The sequence below is a fragment of the Chaetodon auriga genome, chromosome 8 (assembly GCF_051107435.1).
Source record: "Chaetodon auriga isolate fChaAug3 chromosome 8, fChaAug3.hap1, whole genome shotgun sequence".
Taxonomy (NCBI): Eukaryota; Metazoa; Chordata; class Actinopteri; order Chaetodontiformes; family Chaetodontidae; genus Chaetodon; species Chaetodon auriga.
In genome coordinates, this window is record NC_135081.1 from 7,403,126 (window position 1) to 7,420,614 (window position 17,489).

Genomic DNA, 17,489 nt, shown 5'->3' on the forward strand with positions numbered 1-17,489 from the left:
TGAGGTTTGAGGGAACAGAAGAGTTCTTCCTGTTTTCGCCATATTTAAAGAGCCTGCACACTGCATGCATAACAACAGATGTCAAGCTTTACATGGCAGGTTTGTGTTTTTATTTCCACTTTTATTTCATTAAATCCATGGTCGCATATACTTACAATACATTATTTTGATATCCTTAATGTATCTTTTCAGATTTCAATTTGGACAGAAAGTTTATGCCAGACAGTTGAACATTAAATGTTGTCTATCTTTTGCAATTATGTGTTCTTCTAATTGTTTCCATGTTGCCGTTGCCCTCCAGTGTTGGCTGTCCCCCCCACTATCTTATATCCAGGATGCTGCTGTCATGGATTGCAATAAAACAGAGCCTGGGGGATATTGGTTATCTGGCTGTGGATGTTTTCATAACTGGAAAAAGGGATGGCATTCGAAGAACTCTCCTCCTCCTCCTCACCTCTGGTTTCTCCAGCCTCTTGCTCAGCTCCCTGCTCCTCCTGTACCTCCTCTTCACCCTGAACTATGAGCTAGCAGTGGCTGCAGGGATTGCTGGCTGCTTTGGGACACTGCTGACAGTTGCCCTCTTCCTATCAAAGAGAGTAAGGTGCTTGGGGACTCTCTTTGTGATCTCTATTTTCATGAAGAAGAGTCGGAACCTGCTCCTGACCGTCGGGACCAGCTTAGTGGTTCTTAGAAACATCCGCAACACCTTGGAGAACCTCATAGGCCTGGTCAGGAGTATGATTTGCAACCTGAAGGCAAAGAAAGCAGCCATCATTGATCCATTCAGTAACTATGTGAAGATGCTGAAGTGGCTGGGGAACATGCTGAAGGGGGTTACAGACTTAGGGGTTCTGAACCTTGACTCCAAACTCAAGGTTTCACCCAGACTGGAATCAGAACAGTTCAGGGAGAAACTCACTGATGCAGAGCAGAAGCTGAATGAAACTGTAAAGTATGTGCAGTCCATCATGAACACAGTCTCCTCTGTGAGTGAGAAGATGTTTCCAGCCATCAGCTTCCTCGTGCTCATGATGTTTATAGCGCTACACATAAAAAAATTCTGCAACGACATGAAATATGAAAACAGGTTCATCAGCAGCAAATTTGTTAGTTTTGATGAGAAGCAGAGGGCGGAGGGAAAGCCCCACGTCCTCCCCCTCACTCCAGAGGAAGAGAAGCTGTACACCACTGTGCCCTCCGCCCGTCCCACCGCCAGAGAGGGGAGAGCTATGCTGAAATTTGGGATTCCAGTTGTCTCCCATTTTGTATCTTGGGTGATATTTATAACTGTGGATGCCTTATTGTACTGTTTTATCGATATTGTAACAACAAAGTTATCAGAGCTGGAGCCATTCCACGTCCCTTTGTTAATCAGCATTAAAGTAAGTATGTTTGTGCAACTGTGAGAACCACTGATATGTTTCTGCATTTAGAGCATTTGATGCAGTCAGACAGCCACTGAAAACTTATTTATCTATCTTCTCAGGGAATTGCAACTTTAATAGGTATACCATTTGGTGAGGAAGACCATCAGCAAGACTTTTCCTACTCTGTGACTCTGTTTGAGAAGAAGTGTCTACCTAAGCCCAAGCTGCTGCTCTATAACTCTGTAGTTCCTTTGGCTGCCATCCTGCTCGCCCTGCTCATTATGGGTCTGATGGCTGCCAAAGTGGCCCAGCTAAGGCTGATGGTCTGCGAGCGCTTCTTCTTCACCGCTGCAGAGGCAAGAGTGGAATACCTGCACGCCAAAATCCTGAGGAAGAGATCAAAAAGGAGGATGCGCTGCCTCACATCACTCTATTTTAAGGTATGTGCTAATATATTCTGTAGTTAAGTTCAGACATGTGCATAATGCACAACAGTGATATTTCATTTTTGCTTTTGACTTCTCTTCTCAGCCACAGTTCTGGTGCCCGCTGCTCTTCAGGCCCAAAGAGGTTACACAAAGTGTCGTGTGAGAAGGTTATTCTTTCTGCTGCATGATTTTTTGTCCTATTAATAAGAAAGCATATGAAAACATAAGAATGTCTCAAAGAAAGTTTTGACCTATGGATTCTATGCCTCGGTGATCCTTTTATTACTTCATCACATATTTTGAATTCAACTTTTATCTCCGGAAAAAATAGTACTGCACTGCTCGTCTCCCAACTCTGTGCCTCTCTGGAGATAAATAATGTCCTTCAGCTACCTCAGGCAGGCTTTCGACCTGGTCCAATAACTGCTGGAACTGCTGCTGTGGAAAAAGTAACATAATGCTGTACTGTTTGTGGATCTGATTTGATATCTTCTGTTTATCATACAATTCAGTTAAATAAGCTGATTTCCATTATTTTTGATGATTATGCTTACAGCTGCTTCAAATCAGATCCTTCTGGTGGAGTTCAGATGTTTTCAAATCAAGTCTGCAGATGGTTGATAAGAGTGTACCACAGGGATCGATAATGGGCCATAAATAGTATTCATTTCCCAAGAGAACATTGCAATGTCCATTTTTACACTGATGATACCAGCTTATTTCCCATTCGTGACCTCCAGACCTCTTTTAAAGCTTGTTCTAGTACTAAGTACTAATGATGAAAATCAGACACAGGACAGCATACAGAACTTTTTGCTCCTTTCAAAACAGGAAAGCATGACACACTCCACTGTGCTATCTACTCTGGATTATGGAGATAGCCTGAATACAAACAACTCTAACACTAGATCACAGACGAGGACAGATTTGAAAGTTCTCATACCAGACTGATTCTCAACACCAAACACAACTGAGGGACTTGAAACTTTCTGATATTTAGAATAATATTTGTGACTGCTATAGACCACACACACGTGTGTATGTGTGTCACTGCTTTTGAATTGTCTTGTGTAATATTTATTTTTAACACCATATCTAGATAATTTTCTACATTATATTTCATTGAATATTTTTTTATGAATAAATATATGATGCTTAAACACTGTGCTCCATTGCTTGTCTCTGCCTGAATGTATTATTGTTATCCAGCATGCTATAGTAGTTAAGTGAGATCATATTACATGAACAGGATATGTCAAATAGCAATAATGGTAACCATGGATAACAGTCCATAAATTCAACACTTTCATATTGATAATAGCCAACCAATTGCAGACTATATATCAAGAGTTTATAATTCAATTCAGTTCAGCTTCAGTGAGTACTGAGCAACTGTGAATTTCATTTTACTTGTGTGAGACATTACATACATATTACATGATGTTCATTATATAACAAGGCAGATGAGAGTATTCTACAGTGAATACTCTCCAAACTGTGGGCATAATCCATGTAAGATAACAGGATATACTGCACAGTGTATATTTAGGATAGATGCCACCGTAATGCCAGCTAACCAAATATATCAACAACATAGTAAATGCCATGAAAGTTCTGGGCTTGTTGGAGGCATTGAAATAAACTTGCATGTTTTACTGTGCACCTCTGATTTGAGTTTACAAATATGGTTTCATGATGGTTATTTCTAAGCACTCTGTAATATTTTAATGAACAGATAATAGATGAAGCTAAACAGCTTCTTCTAACCTAAAAGCAGAGGCAGGCTTCTGTATTCTACCTCCATGTGCAATGCTTATCTGCAGAGTGTAGAACAGTGATATTTGCTTACATAATCTAAGACAGATGTCCCCTACATGTGCAGTGAACAGCGCTGTCCTCTTTCCACTTACACACTGTCACTGTCCATTAATATCTCACAGGTGTTAGAAGGTGATTTCTTTTAACCTTTTGTTACTGCTTCACACTGTTTGTACACTTGTTCTTATTTCAGTTTCTTTCCAATCAACTTGCCTCCAAAGCGTTACATTTCTGTTGTTCATTTAATGTAATTTTTTTTTGAAATTCAATCAGTCAAAAGCTATTGGTTAAGTCTTGCAGTGTACGATTTGACAGTCCAAGTTCAACTATGTGTTATTTTTTATTGGAATTGAATTAAATTGGCAGTGATGGACAATGATTAAAAAAAAAAAAAAAAAAAAATCTCCTACTGAAATCAGTCTAAAATTTGTAAGAGTTTATATCAATCTTCCAAAATACACCAGGGCAACAGAATCATGGACAAAAGACTCATTTTTTGTGCATTCCTGTATTGTTACTTGTGTTGTTGTGCTTGACATAATAAGTCTTCACTGTTTTGATGTTATACAATTAGTTATGGTGAGTAATGCAGTTAGACCAATAGCCATGCTATGTGTGTGATTGGTGACATGCTCCCCAGTGTGACCGTAATCTACTGCACAAAAAACTACTAATTACTATACTGTACTTACTGTAATGTACAAATAATGTTAATAATAATAATAATAATAGAGCACTTTTATATGTGGCTCAGTTTCAAAAAGGCAATGACCTACTAATTTAAATTATTAAATTATCTTAATAATTTCCAACTCTGCTGAAATGGTCGGCATTGGCGTAAATAATGGACCTTCAGTTATATGAGTGGAATTATGATGATTCAATGTTTAATGTGAACCATTACCTCGATTTCCAAGTTAATTTAAATGTAAAATCACCGCTATGAACTTTTCCATGTTCCCTGTTAACTACTTCTACGAAATCCAATTCTCCAACAGACATGAGGACACGTCTCAGGTACTCAGTCTCCACTGTACAATCCCACACTGCCTGCCCTGCACCGTCCCTTCTATTGTCAGAGGAAAGAGGAAGGAAGTGGTACAGCTCAAGGATGAGTAGGCCTCCTGTGACTCACACGCTGCCACTGACCCGTGTGGCGACCTGATAAGCTCACATTATGTCTCAACTGGCCCTGTGGCATTATACCACGCCAGCATGCCAGCCCAATAGGAAGCTGCCACATGATGCTCGGTGACAGCCACAGACCTTTTTACCATGGGAAGGAATGAATGCAGTCCATACATGGGCATAGATGGTGTGCAGATGATTATGTGCCATCCTGCTGAATATGCAAATAGAGTCAATCTGGGTCAGCAAAGAAAATCTTAATACTTGCATGCATGTCAGTGCATTTTAATGACTATTTCTTCAAAGGGAAGGATGCTTTTGGGTGAGAAACACCAGTCCTGTTACCAATGGCAACAAACATTTAAGAAAAAAAGGGTTGAAAATTAAAAAAGCAAGAGAAGAATCAGGCACATTTACAGTTTAAGTCAGTTTTTAAAAAATATTTGATAGTAAAGCGGGTGAAAATGGATGGAAATGGACGGATTAATAGTAAAACTCACACATAATATGTGCAATTATATAATGATGAACGATCCGGTTTTGTGATCACGTCACATTTTTTTTTAAACTTTGAAATCATGCACAGTAAGCCCTGTTTTCATCCCTTGATTGCATAATGGATGTTGGAGCAAATCTAATTTTCAGCAGCACAGTGGGTTCTACTGACCTGTGTAATGAGCTGAGCTGACCTGGAAACCTCACACTGTTGAACAAATATAACAAAGGTATTATCTGCCAACAGAACACTGGCCTAAGTGTTGATCAGAGCTGACCTAACGATCAACACCACCAACACCTGTACTGCACACTGTGATTAAAATGACTGAACAATGTGTGTATAACTAGCAGAAATACATCAAAGAAGCCACATGGGAAAAATGTAGAAGCCACTCTGAGCAGGTTTATCAGCGAGGCAGCATTCAGTTTTTTTGGGCTTTGGTAGCTCCTGGTTTGGACTGCAGACACACAGCTGGAGATTCAAAGTGCCTTTCATGTTCTAGGTCAGTTGTTCAGACAGAAATGACTTTGCCTTCATAGGGTTCTCTGATCACAGCTGTAGGCTTCCCCACCTGCAGGCCGAATACAAAGCAGAAAGAAAGGTTAAGTGACCTTTGTGTACAGTACCTCATCAGGATCTGGTTCCTAAATTCAATGTAAGTCTAAATCTCTGTTCTCTGAAAGGTGTCCCCTGTTTCATGTATGCTCACTTTATGAAGAACAAATGATGAATTAACAACATAAATGGAACAAATACAATTAACCCCGGCTATCTTTATTGTTGGGCTGCGTTGAAATCACTCCCTCAATGACTCCCTCACTATTCCCTTAAAAGTTTGGAAAGTAGAGAGTTATATAAGAGGGTCGATACTGCTCTCATGTCTGTATGGAAAAAATGGAGTTAGAGCCAGAAAGCTTATCTTAGCTGAAAGAAAAGAAGGATCTGACCTGGATCTGTTCCAAACTTAAAAAAAAAAACCTACTGGTTTGTATAATTTGTGCAGGAAATGAAGAGCAGTGACAATGACTGTTATGGCCACTTGGCCGCAGAAGAAAAAAAGTTGTGAACACAACACTGACATACTGGTATATTACCTACTAAGATGATACGGTGAACTTGTTAGCACAGTTGTGTATTTACACATATGAACATTAGCATTTATTTTAAGTAGTGGTTCTGGCCATCGGGCAAAAGAGAGTCCAATATTCACTCTCTTTCAGCTCTGTTTTTGGTCTCCACCAGTTCCTGAGGGAAATATGTGGTACCTTAGTGGCTGAAGGTTCCACTATACTCATCAGCTACTCGTCAACTGTGCGTGATGTAGTGAGAATAAGATAAAAGAAACAGTAAGATCAATCCAAAGCAATGACGTGAAAGTCAGAATGGTCCTGTGAAGTCTAGAGTCTGGTTTGTCTCTCAGAGTGACTCCCTTCACATTACACAGTCATCTTATAGCCACTTTAATAAATACTTACATAACTCAGTACTGAACGTGCTATTGGTACTATGTATGTTGTTTCATTTTAGTTTTCAAAAAGCGCATTTGATTTTTGACATTCAAATAAAATGGCAGATAATTTCATGCCCCAAGTAGCAAATAGAGAGTGATTCTGGATACAGACCTGAAGCCCACAGTTTAAGGAAACCAGTGTTGAGTGTTTTTTTTTTTTTTTTTTTTTTTTTTTTTACTAATTTTACTAAGTGAGGTGCTATTTTCTAGAAATGAAACTTGTGGGGCTTGACTGACCTGCTCCCTTTGCTTGATTCTTTTGTAAACAAATTCAGAGAAGGGCTTTCTGTGGATGAATCTGCCGTGCCCTGGTGACACCTTCAGTTGTCCTTCCTCGTAGACCACTTTGCCTCTGGAAATGGTGACGACAGGGACACCGTGGCACTCCATACCCTCGAAGATGTTGTAGTCCACAGCCTGGTGGTGGGTCTTGGCTGATATCTTCCTATCAAGACACAAAGATACAACTACAGGTTTGCAAACAGCTACTGAGAGCTACTTTAGAACCAACCTGCTTTGTCACATGCAGCCTCTGTGGTAATGGCTGCATGCTTTCTGAATAGCACCATAGACCTATTGTGAAACGTTAATGCATTCTGTTCTGCTCTGAACCTGATTGATTCAGGCCGAGATGTACTCATACTGCAGCTCACTTACTGTGCAGCAACAAGCAATAAAGCACAATGTATTATTTACAACTTTTGCACATGTGACGCTCTCCTCTGTAAACAGGCTGGAGTGGGGCGCTGAATAACAATAAGCTTTGATGTAGAGACACAAAACAGACGCCACTTTCAAGTCTTCACCCAAATAAAGTTCAGACTGCGATAATGGAGATTATTAGCAGGTCTGATTAAAATACTTCAAATGATTGACCTAAAAGCACTCATGGTAAATATGTGGCTTAAATTAAGATTTATGTAAATCTCATAATTCAATACTGTTGCTTGTACTGTACTATGCTACTGCTACAATCTCTCTCCAACCACATGTAACCAGTGCGAGTCTAATCAAATACCATTCTGAGATACTTCTACTTTGCTTAAATATTTTCATGCTATATATTCTATGGAATAGAAGGTATTATTGTTGCTACTCTTGAACCTCCAATCACAGCTTCTTGGCAGTAAAAGGAAAAAGCATTACTCCATTTAAGTTGATATGGAAAACCTGTTAGCAAATAGCTACAACTCATCCAGCAGATACAAAGCAACATTAGCTTTTATTTGGATATATTCCACTCTCCTTGTAGCTCACTTTTTGGTCTCCACCATCTCCCGAGAAGAATATTTGGCTTTTCAGCAGCATGCACTGGTTTAAAATGATGTTAAAAATGGTGAGAGTGAACCAAAACTGTGAAGCTGTGAACCATAGTACAGAGTGATGATGTCTAACAAAAATACCATATATAGGTGAAAAGATTAAATCAACAAGCAACAGTGGAATAAATCTGACTCAGCCAGAAAGACACTGAATGTCTTTTTCTTTTTTTTGTGAGCCCTCGTTTCCTCCATTCACACATGCACATTTCCTGTTGATTTGTAAAGCCAGACACCATGCCTACTGTGCACTGACAAAAACAAGATGTGGCCTCATTATTCAAATAGCCTAATTATGAGAACCAAGGCAATTGACTGAGCTTCCGAGGCGTTTCTGGTTATGCAACTGTTTGTGGCCCCTGGCCTCGGATGTTACGAAGCGACACTTGCGCTGAGGGCAATTAATTACACAGTTTCACAGATGAATTCACGGATGCAGCAATCAAACATGAGATGCTCTCATGCTTGAAAGGCATTATAACATCGACGGACATGCACACGTGGTAAACACAGAAGAAACACAAACAGGTGAAGTCCGAGGATGACAGGCCCGAGAGGATCAAAAACACTGTCATCTCCTCCACAGTGAGCAGGGTGAAGGTATCCGGTCTATGTTACCAGTGAATTCATTTACAGCAAATTACACTGGGGTGTAATGTGTTCTTCTCCAATTCACATCAGCGGTTAGCGACTTCCCTGAGGGGCTCAGCCCAGATTCTCCAGCAAACAGTGCAGTGCAGTTCTGGGTTATATAAGCCTGAGTGTGCTACAGTACGCCAGCTACTGAAATGCAAACTGTCCTCCGTGTCTGCATCTGTGCATGTGCACCACAGAAGAGCACATTGTCCTCTGCTCCATATCTGGGACTTTGTGAGAATGATCAGGAAAAGAGAAAGAAGCAATCATGTGATCAGCTTTTGTACACAGCCATATGATACTCTGAACCTGAAAATAGCTTTAATACTGTGTGTTGTGTACTATGAAAATTGGTTTAGCTCCCACGTGAAATGTTCGTCATCTTTAGGATCCTCACCATGACCCATCAGCATCATCCCACTGATGCTGTGCGCATCTACCTTATGTAAGTGACTAAGAATCCCTCTTAAAAAAATAACCAAATATGGTAAAGGAATTAATCATCCCGACAGTCTTTTTTGATGACTGATGAATGTGATTCATATGCAAATTGTGTTATGCTTTCATTTGCAGCTGTAGATAAGTGATGACATAGTGTGACTTTTGGATATGGGCACAAACGTAATCAGCTTACGTTAGTGGGTGTGTGTGTGTGTGTCTGTGTGTGTGTGTTGAGGTGGCACAAGATGACAGATGCACCACTTCTCTTTTTAGCCGCCTGTGTCTATATCCTGTGTGCTTTACTGCTAAACTTTATAAACCTTATCTTATTCAACCAAATGCTTGACACCCTGAAGATGTGCTTTCAAGTTTGCCCAGTGTTTCAGGAGCACCATCTGCAGTCGAAGCTGCTGATAGCACTGGCAGAAAAGTTGAACTTGCTGAGAGATAAGAGAGCATTCTGAATGCGCGATGGAGCTGAGCACATCTCAAACTTTAGGCACACTCAGTGTCCAAGAGCTGACTTTTCCTGCTCTATTTCAAAAGCTCTCTGCCATACTGCTGAATGACTCGAGTCGGGTCCTCACCTTGTCATTTTGGGGTCCCATATAACCACATCAGCATCGGAGTTGTTGGCGATACGGCCTTTCTGTGGGTAGAAGTTGAAGATTTTTGCAGCGTTGCTGCTCGTGACAGCTACAAATCGATTCTCGTCCATTTTGCCGCTGTGCTGAGGGGAGGAAATGCACAAAGCAGTCGCTTTGAGTAAGGGGCCACAGTGGATGACAACAAAATACAGAATTAGCAGACCAAAGGTCAGTGCTTAACTGTGCAGCAGGCAACTAATTTTCCGCCAAAATATCATCTAATGTGTGATGTGTAAGCACTGTTGCAAGTGGTAAATCTTTGCAGTGGCCTTGGGGCAGCGGGGCTGAAACACCGCCTTCAACAACAACAACGGTGAGAAAATGCAACGTCTGCTCTCTGCAGCAATCTGCAGCTCCCAGAGTTTATTGCCTTTTCTGTTTGTATTGGAGAAAAAAACAGAAATCCTTGTATTTCAGTTGAAATACATAAGAAAAGAGCAGAGTTAATTGGAGTTAACACATTTAAAAGAGGATGTGTTTTTATGCTAACAAACTGCATGATAAAAATGTAAGTGTGGACCACTAAGGATTAAAAAAAATATACAAAGGACCCCCGCCCACTGTTGTGGAGATGCATATATAGGGCCCCAAGACATGACAAATCTTCGTGACGTGACATCAGCAAAGGGGCCCCTGTAAGAGCCCTGTAATTTTAAGTGATGCTGTGCCTAAATGATGCATATTCTCCCAATAATCTGGCCTCCATACATGATGAGTCAGCCTTGATAATGCTTCACAGTAAAAAGTGTCAAGCTGACGTAAGATACATCCAAAGCAAATAGAGACTTTTAATTCAAAACGCTCAATTTAATTTTAAGTTAAGTTGTTGCTGGCTCTGTTTTATGCATCTCTTTACTCAGCCCACTGCCTCATCACTGCAAACTGTGTAATTACACAGATAATGACGGAAAGCTGCCTAGTAGCTGCCAGGTAGCTCATACTTGTGCAGTTTCAGACTTTGGCACAGTCTCAGTGTTGAACAATGTCTGATAAATTGTGTTCATATTATTCGGACGCACCACTCCTTTCTCCCAGATGACAGACATCCTGTCCTCCACTCCGTTCACTCCGTTGGGGATCTTGGTGAAGTCGTCTTTGCCGAGAGCCTTCTGGCACACAGAGAAGGTGCAGTTGTCTGTCCCCGTCACACTGAGATCATCACTAGCACATTTGAGAGATAGATATATGTATGGATGAATGACAGAATAGATGCTGGATTGAACAAATGAAAATAGAAAGCAGTTACAATTACTTAGTCATCGCTGAGGCTCAGTTAATATTCAAAGTAGCCCATTTGTGTAAATTCCAGTCTGTATCACATTGTCATGTCAGCCTCAGCATCTTTTCCTCTGTCCCCCTTCAATGCTCTTCAAAAAAAACAATGGCTCAGATAGATGAATTACAAAAACACTGGCACTTTGTAGGACTTTTATATTCTGCAGTGACATTATCGGTTGCTACACAAGTTCCACGTACTTGGCCAGTAGGTCCATGAGATACCCAGGAGTGCTGGGGTCAGGTCTGAGTGGAGGACCCATGACAAAGGCAGCAGCATGGGCCCACTCTTTGTGCCAGTAGTGTGTACCGTCGGTGCCCAGTCCAGCTGCAATGGGCTCCCCGAACACTACACGGCCTGTAGAGAGAGAGAAAAAAACACTAGAACTAAATTGAAGCTTTTCCACTATGACAAGAAGAAAAAATAAATGGTAACACTGTTTTTTTTGCTTTCTAAGCATAAAAAAGGAACAACAGTGAATATCAAGCCTGAGCATGAAAAGTGACTGGCTTTGTCCTTCAAAAGGTCATGTGTAGGGCCATCATCTCTCAACCTTGTCCTATTCCAACAGCAGATGGCAGCAAGCCCACACTCACCATCTCTGCGTGCATTAGACACCACCTTGGCGGCAGATTTGCTCATGACATGGACCACATACAGCGGGCAGTTGACAGCGTGGGCAATGGTGATGGCCCGCTGGGTGGCCTCTGCCTCCACCTCCTCTGGTCGACACAGCTCATGGCCCTCTGGTCCTGTGATGCCCAGAGACAGCATCTTCTTAGCTCCCTGTTGAGTCCCAGCAGGGATGGGGACAACAAGACAGCATAAAGGTTAAAGGAGATGAATGGATAACAACGGCACAGTATCTGTCCAACAGAGTGGGAACAGACTTTAACTAACATAACTAAGCTATGATTACAAGGAGAATATAAAAAAACATGATCAACAAGTCAACACAGTGCTTTAAAAATACTTGAACCCTTGTCATTTGTTGACATTGGCTTTACCTCCTTATTGTTTTGGGATCTTCTACCTGTTTTTCTGACCTTTTTAAAATATGTAGAAAAGCATTAAAGTGGTGATTTGGGCAATGTGATGAAAATGATAAAGTATGGGAATAACAACAACAAGTATTTCCATCATATTCCAACAAATAAGTTTTGTATGTTTTATGTTTCCATATGTTTAGTATGAGTATGTTCTCCTAGATAGTGGTGCTACTATTGTTTTGGGTCAATTAGACCCCAGAGACTACAAAGTCTAAACCCCTCACAAATATAGAGAATTGAATTTGACTGTGTTTTACAGCTGAGGTCTCAGCTGAGAACCCAAACAGAAGTAAGGCATCATTTTCTGGAGCAAGCTTTTGAACTATGTGATCAGTTCAAAGACCTGTTTAAAAGCAGTTCTAATTAAATTAGGAGGTATCCTGAGCTATCAAACTGATTGGACAGCGTTATGTAATGTATGTTTCTGGCTGTCACTGAGGGTCCAATGGACCCCAAACAGAACATTTGCATTAACAGTATAATTCATGCTTACTACACCTTTAACACATTTCCGACTGTCAGCATTAATCATGTGTTTCCCACCACCAGAGATCCATGTTTCATTTTTTAGGCATTTGCTGCTTCCTAGTGGTCAACTGCTGTCATGACATTTGAAAAATACAAATTATGAAAACTGGTCATTTAGCAGAAACATACAGGTCTAACTAATACCATTAATAATGGCTCCTTTCCATCATGGCAGTTAGCCACTAAGTATAATACAAAGGCCTTGGAACCAGCACGTTAATGGAAAATGTTTATCAATGTTACTAACTACACTGGTGCTTTTCCGAATGTGACAAATGAACCTTTTTTGTGACGATCCTAAAGTTGCTTTTCTAAACGCTTGCTCTCATTGCTACTACAGACAGTGTCAGTGGAGTGTGAACCACCTGGAACATGTAGGAATAATCAACATGTCACTTCAATCACAATTTTCAGAAATTCTCAAATATTAAAATGCAATTTGGCATTTTCTATTACAAATACTGTCAAATGTGGACTCCTCCATGACAGGATGCAGGTCTCCTAAAGGAAGAAACACTTAGCTTCCATCATGGCTAAACATTAACCGACACTTGTCTCTAGACTTTGGTGTGTTTACACATGGAAATTATTTACCTGATCTGTCCTCACCAAATCTGTCCTGGAAAAGAGGATTGCAGCATGTATGCTTCTCTACTTATGAGATGATTAGGACTGATCTTGTTGAGATTTGAGTTTTTGGTAAATTTGCATCACTGTCCATGAATGGAAGAATGACCAATGTGAATGTGAAAAGTGTTGAGCCATTACAGTATTTGTTAATGCGCTTGTTATATTACTAACACTCTGATTGCACTATAAAAATCTTACTTCAAGAGGACATCAACAGCCTGAGAGTGGAAATCACATACATGCTAACAAAAATGGGGAAAACCAAACATCAAAGCAGCTCTTCAATACAAGAAACTCTGTCCCTACTGTCAGTTTCTGTGATTGAACAGGTGATCATGTTTGCTCATACTGACCTCTGCAATCAGGTCTCCATTCTCAGCATGCACCTGAGCAATAGCTCCGATCTCCTTACACTGGGAGAAGGCAGCATACAACTCAAAGTCCTGCAGCATGAACACATCTTTATAGGCCATAAACATCTTGAAGGAATTAACTCCCTTCTCTTTGGTTAGTGTCTGCATCTCTTCTTTAACCTGGACAAGACAAAGGTTTGGAGTCATTCAATAACCATGTTTGTGATGTATCGCATTGACAAATATGTCTGTGATGTAACTCTTTGCCAAAATACAATGTTTTTTTCTGTATTTATGAAGAATGATCTACTCATTCACCTTATCGCTCCACCATGTGACGGCGACGTGCAGTGAGTAGTCGCAGCAGACCTTGGGGTCAGCTGTCTTACGCCAACAGTTGTAGGCTTCCAGGAGAGATTTTCCCTTTTGGGGGATGACAAAGTCCAGGATCATTGTTGTCCCCCCTGCAAGAGCGGCCTGGTGAGACACACATGTTACCACACAGGTGCAAGTTAAACATTAATGTCTGAATGGCACCAGTGCATTGATGCCTAAAATAAAAATAGCAAAAATAATTTGAAAAACTGATTGATTCCTGTGTGATATTTATTGTCCGCAGAGGCTTAGAGGAAGGTTGGCAAAAATCATTTCCAACTTCATTTTGACAACATTTTGATAAACTGTCTATTAATGATGATATATGGATACATGCAGGTTATATTGGATGAAAACAGATAACTGTGCAAGAGTACACATGCACAAATGTTTTCATGTTGGTGGATTTTGCTTCACATTGCTCAACATATTGTAGTAACCTATGACACCTTTATCAGCACAGCGTCAATACCAGTGTCACTCAGGAAACAGCAGAACTGTTTTGCAGACCTGTATCAGTGAGAGCGGAGCAGTCGAGCAGGTACAGGCATTGTGTCACACTGACACAAAGAAATTTTTTTGTTGATACCATAGATATGACTTAAAACATTCTAAAGCTCATTATGGTGGACACAATGACAGGGACAACACATAATCTGATTAAGTCGCCCTGCCACATCCGTATACCTATGTGAAGCTTGCAGTACAGTGTTGGGCTTTGACGGTTGTTTCACAATGACGGCCATTAGACTGCAGCTTAGCGTGTTGTTTAATTAGTGTTGGGGAGAATTTGCTGTAATTGCTACATCTTCTTTCCCTTTTGCCACATCACAACATTTTGCAGTGTTGTGAGCGATGCATTCAGACAGCGACTCTCTGGCCCCTTTGCTCCTCTGTAAGATGCTTCATGTCACTCTTACACCTCAATTCTAAAACCTGTGACTGTCATACTTCTGATGGAGCTTCACAAGCTGCTGGTTGGTATTTGATTTATTGTGCAGCAGCCTGTTAAACTGTAATGTACAAGGGTGTGGAGCCCTGATATAAAGATATATGTATTCATGAGGCTCTTTGTTCAAAAATATATTGCCACTCCTTCCAAACATGTAAGTTAAGCCAGACAAGTTCAGAATAGACTTCAGGTTTACAGCAAAAAAATAATTAATTTTGAGGTCCTTGTACATTGTACTTTTTTACTCTCTAAGACTTCATACTTGTACTCCTCAGTTCAGAGGCTACTCCATTCATTTGATAACTTAAGTTGCAAGGTGGTCTGCAGATTCTGATTGATTATACAAAACACAATCAACACATACATTTTGATGCATTATTCTATTTCAAGAATTTAGCTGCAAGCAGCGATTCTGGGTCCAAGCCCTTCTCCAGTGAACAGAAGGAAGCAGCTCAATCGGCTAAAATAAAAGCTGCGAGCAACAGTGACTAATGCTTCAGGAAAGTGAGCAAAGTCACTACAGCGACAGTGAGTGAGACCTATCACACTCTTCTGTCATCGTCACAGAAGCTGCAGCGTTTCAGTAAGTGTGCACTCAAATTTGTCCTCTCTTCATCGGATTTGTACGAAACTCAGTGAGCATGTTCAGGAGACGTCTCCAGCGCAGGACGTCTCCAGTGAGTTAAATCACGACTGCGCAAAAGCATCTTGAGTTATGAGCAAATATGTCATTGGCCAAGCCTGCTTGCATCACTCAACACGGTACTTCGGATTTTGGTTAATATTTGCCTCCAGAGTGTCTCCACCTAAACTGGACTGTCCACTGGGCTTTGAGCAACACACATCTTTGGTATTTTTGATGCCCCCCTTAGGACGTGTTGAAAATCCTTCAGTGGGCGGACCAAGACTCTTTCGTGAGTTATGGCCCTTTTCCCGTTAAGCTCTGGCCCTTGTGAACCTTTTTGGTTGGTCGTGCCGATGTTTTTCCACCATGTCGACAGAGTCAAAATCCATGATACTGTTTATCAAAAAATCTAACCGGTGCAAAACTCATCGTGGTGAGTTTTTTGTAGAGCGCATTGAGCTGGACTCCCAGCAGCCCAGCACTATGTGAAGCAGTTAAAATCAGCTCCACCTTTTCCAGCTGCAACATTAAAGCGATCAGTATGTATAATCCAATAACATAATAATAAAATACATTATTTGGAAATGGCCCATTCTGCTTGAGTACCTTTACATTTAGTGCTTCAAATGCCTGTTGTTATGCTACTACTCCTGCATATTTACTCAAGTAAAATCTGCAGGACTTTTCCTTAAAAGATCCGACTGATGTGACAATAAGCAGGATGTAGTGATGAAGATGAATATGCCTCTGAGAGTTATTCTCAAAAGGCTTTGAAACTTTAAATAAATGTATTCATACATTCTAGGAAATCGAAAAGGAAACTAGATGAGATTATGATGGTGAGAAAGCGCTCAACTTCTGTTATTACTCTGTCCGCCTGCGTCGAGCTTGACGCACTTGGATGTGTCAGGAGCTCAGCCCTTTTCTAGCTAGTGTGAAGTAAATGCAGTGTGTTCTTCACCTTGGTACCGATATGGAAGTCGTCCACAGCCTTTGTACCCATGAACGCCAGCTCCATGTGTGTGTGCGTGTCGATTCCGCCCGGTATCACCAGTTTATCGGTGGCATCGATGACTCGCACTCCACCTGGGATCTGAAGATTCAGCCCAACGTCTATTATCTTCCCATTCTCAATGTACACGTCGGCGATCACAGAGCAGTCTTCATTCACAACTTTCCCTCCTTTGATCAGGATCCCGCTGGGCTCCGCCATTCCTGCTGTGCAGCGCTCACAGAGAGTTTGTGCAAAGTGAACTGAGGTGAGCAGTGGTGCTCATAGAGGTCACAGCCGCCTGGTGGTCAGCTCCAAAGTTCATGTGAGATATGGATGCGTGCAAAGTTACAGGATCTAGTGATGTGTCGGTCGCGAACAAAACGGCTCTTATAGCCGACTCTGATGTGAACGATCGGAGTGTTTGTCTGTTTGTTTGTTTGTTTTTTTTCTCTCGACTTTTCCGTTCAAGCCACTCGTGATTGGTCAACTACATGATGTGTGGTGGCTTCTGTGTGTACGCACTGAGCAGGAGGGGGAGGAGCGGGGGTTACAGACAAAGCGTGTGTGTGTGTGTGTGTGTGTGTGTGTGTGTGTGTGTGTGTGTGTGTGTCGGACACCGCCTTGCTCTCTTGCTTACAATGGGCTGCAGTGAATTGGTCCGCCTCTTGACGCTCCTTCACAGCACTCAGCTGGTTTCCACTCTGCGGTCAGATGATCCAGCTGGAAAAAGATTTGACTACATTTTTGGCCACCACAGGCCTGTTTTTAAAAGGAATGTCACCCACAAGTAATGCGATGGAAGTCATGGCTGGATTGGGACGCTAGGGGGCAGAACATGAACTGCTGTCCTTCGTTGACCCCCCTGCTCCATCCACTCTGTGCACCGTGGGTGCGCCATGGCCCCCTCAAGAGGT

At 41.3% G+C, this 17,489-nt stretch overlaps 2 protein-coding genes across 2 annotated transcripts; one reads left to right on the forward strand and one right to left on the reverse strand.

Moving 5' to 3' along the window:
- The first annotated feature begins 91 nt into the window (after window positions 1-91).
- dcstamp (dendrocyte expressed seven transmembrane protein) lies at window positions 92-1,958 on the forward strand. Its single transcript, XM_076736690.1, has 4 exons — window positions 92-99; window positions 302-1,382; window positions 1,487-1,807; window positions 1,899-1,958. Exons 2-4 carry the CDS (start codon window positions 336-338, stop codon window positions 1,956-1,958), a joined length of 1,428 nt encoding a protein of 475 aa, XP_076592805.1. The 5' UTR covers window positions 92-99; window positions 302-335.
- Window positions 1,959-3,210: 1,252 nt separating this feature from the next.
- dpys (dihydropyrimidinase) lies at window positions 3,211-17,073 on the reverse strand. Its single transcript, XM_076738246.1, has 9 exons — window positions 16,543-17,073; window positions 13,948-14,106; window positions 13,630-13,809; window positions 11,666-11,855; window positions 11,270-11,426; window positions 10,813-10,954; window positions 9,734-9,876; window positions 6,988-7,195; window positions 3,211-5,811 (listed from the first exon to the last, which is right to left on the reverse strand). The coding sequence occupies exons 1-9, from the start codon at window positions 16,792-16,794 to the stop codon at window positions 5,752-5,754; spliced, it is 1,491 nt and encodes a 496-aa protein (XP_076594361.1). The 5' UTR covers window positions 16,795-17,073; the 3' UTR covers window positions 3,211-5,751.
- Window positions 17,074-17,489: the final 416 nt, after the last annotated feature.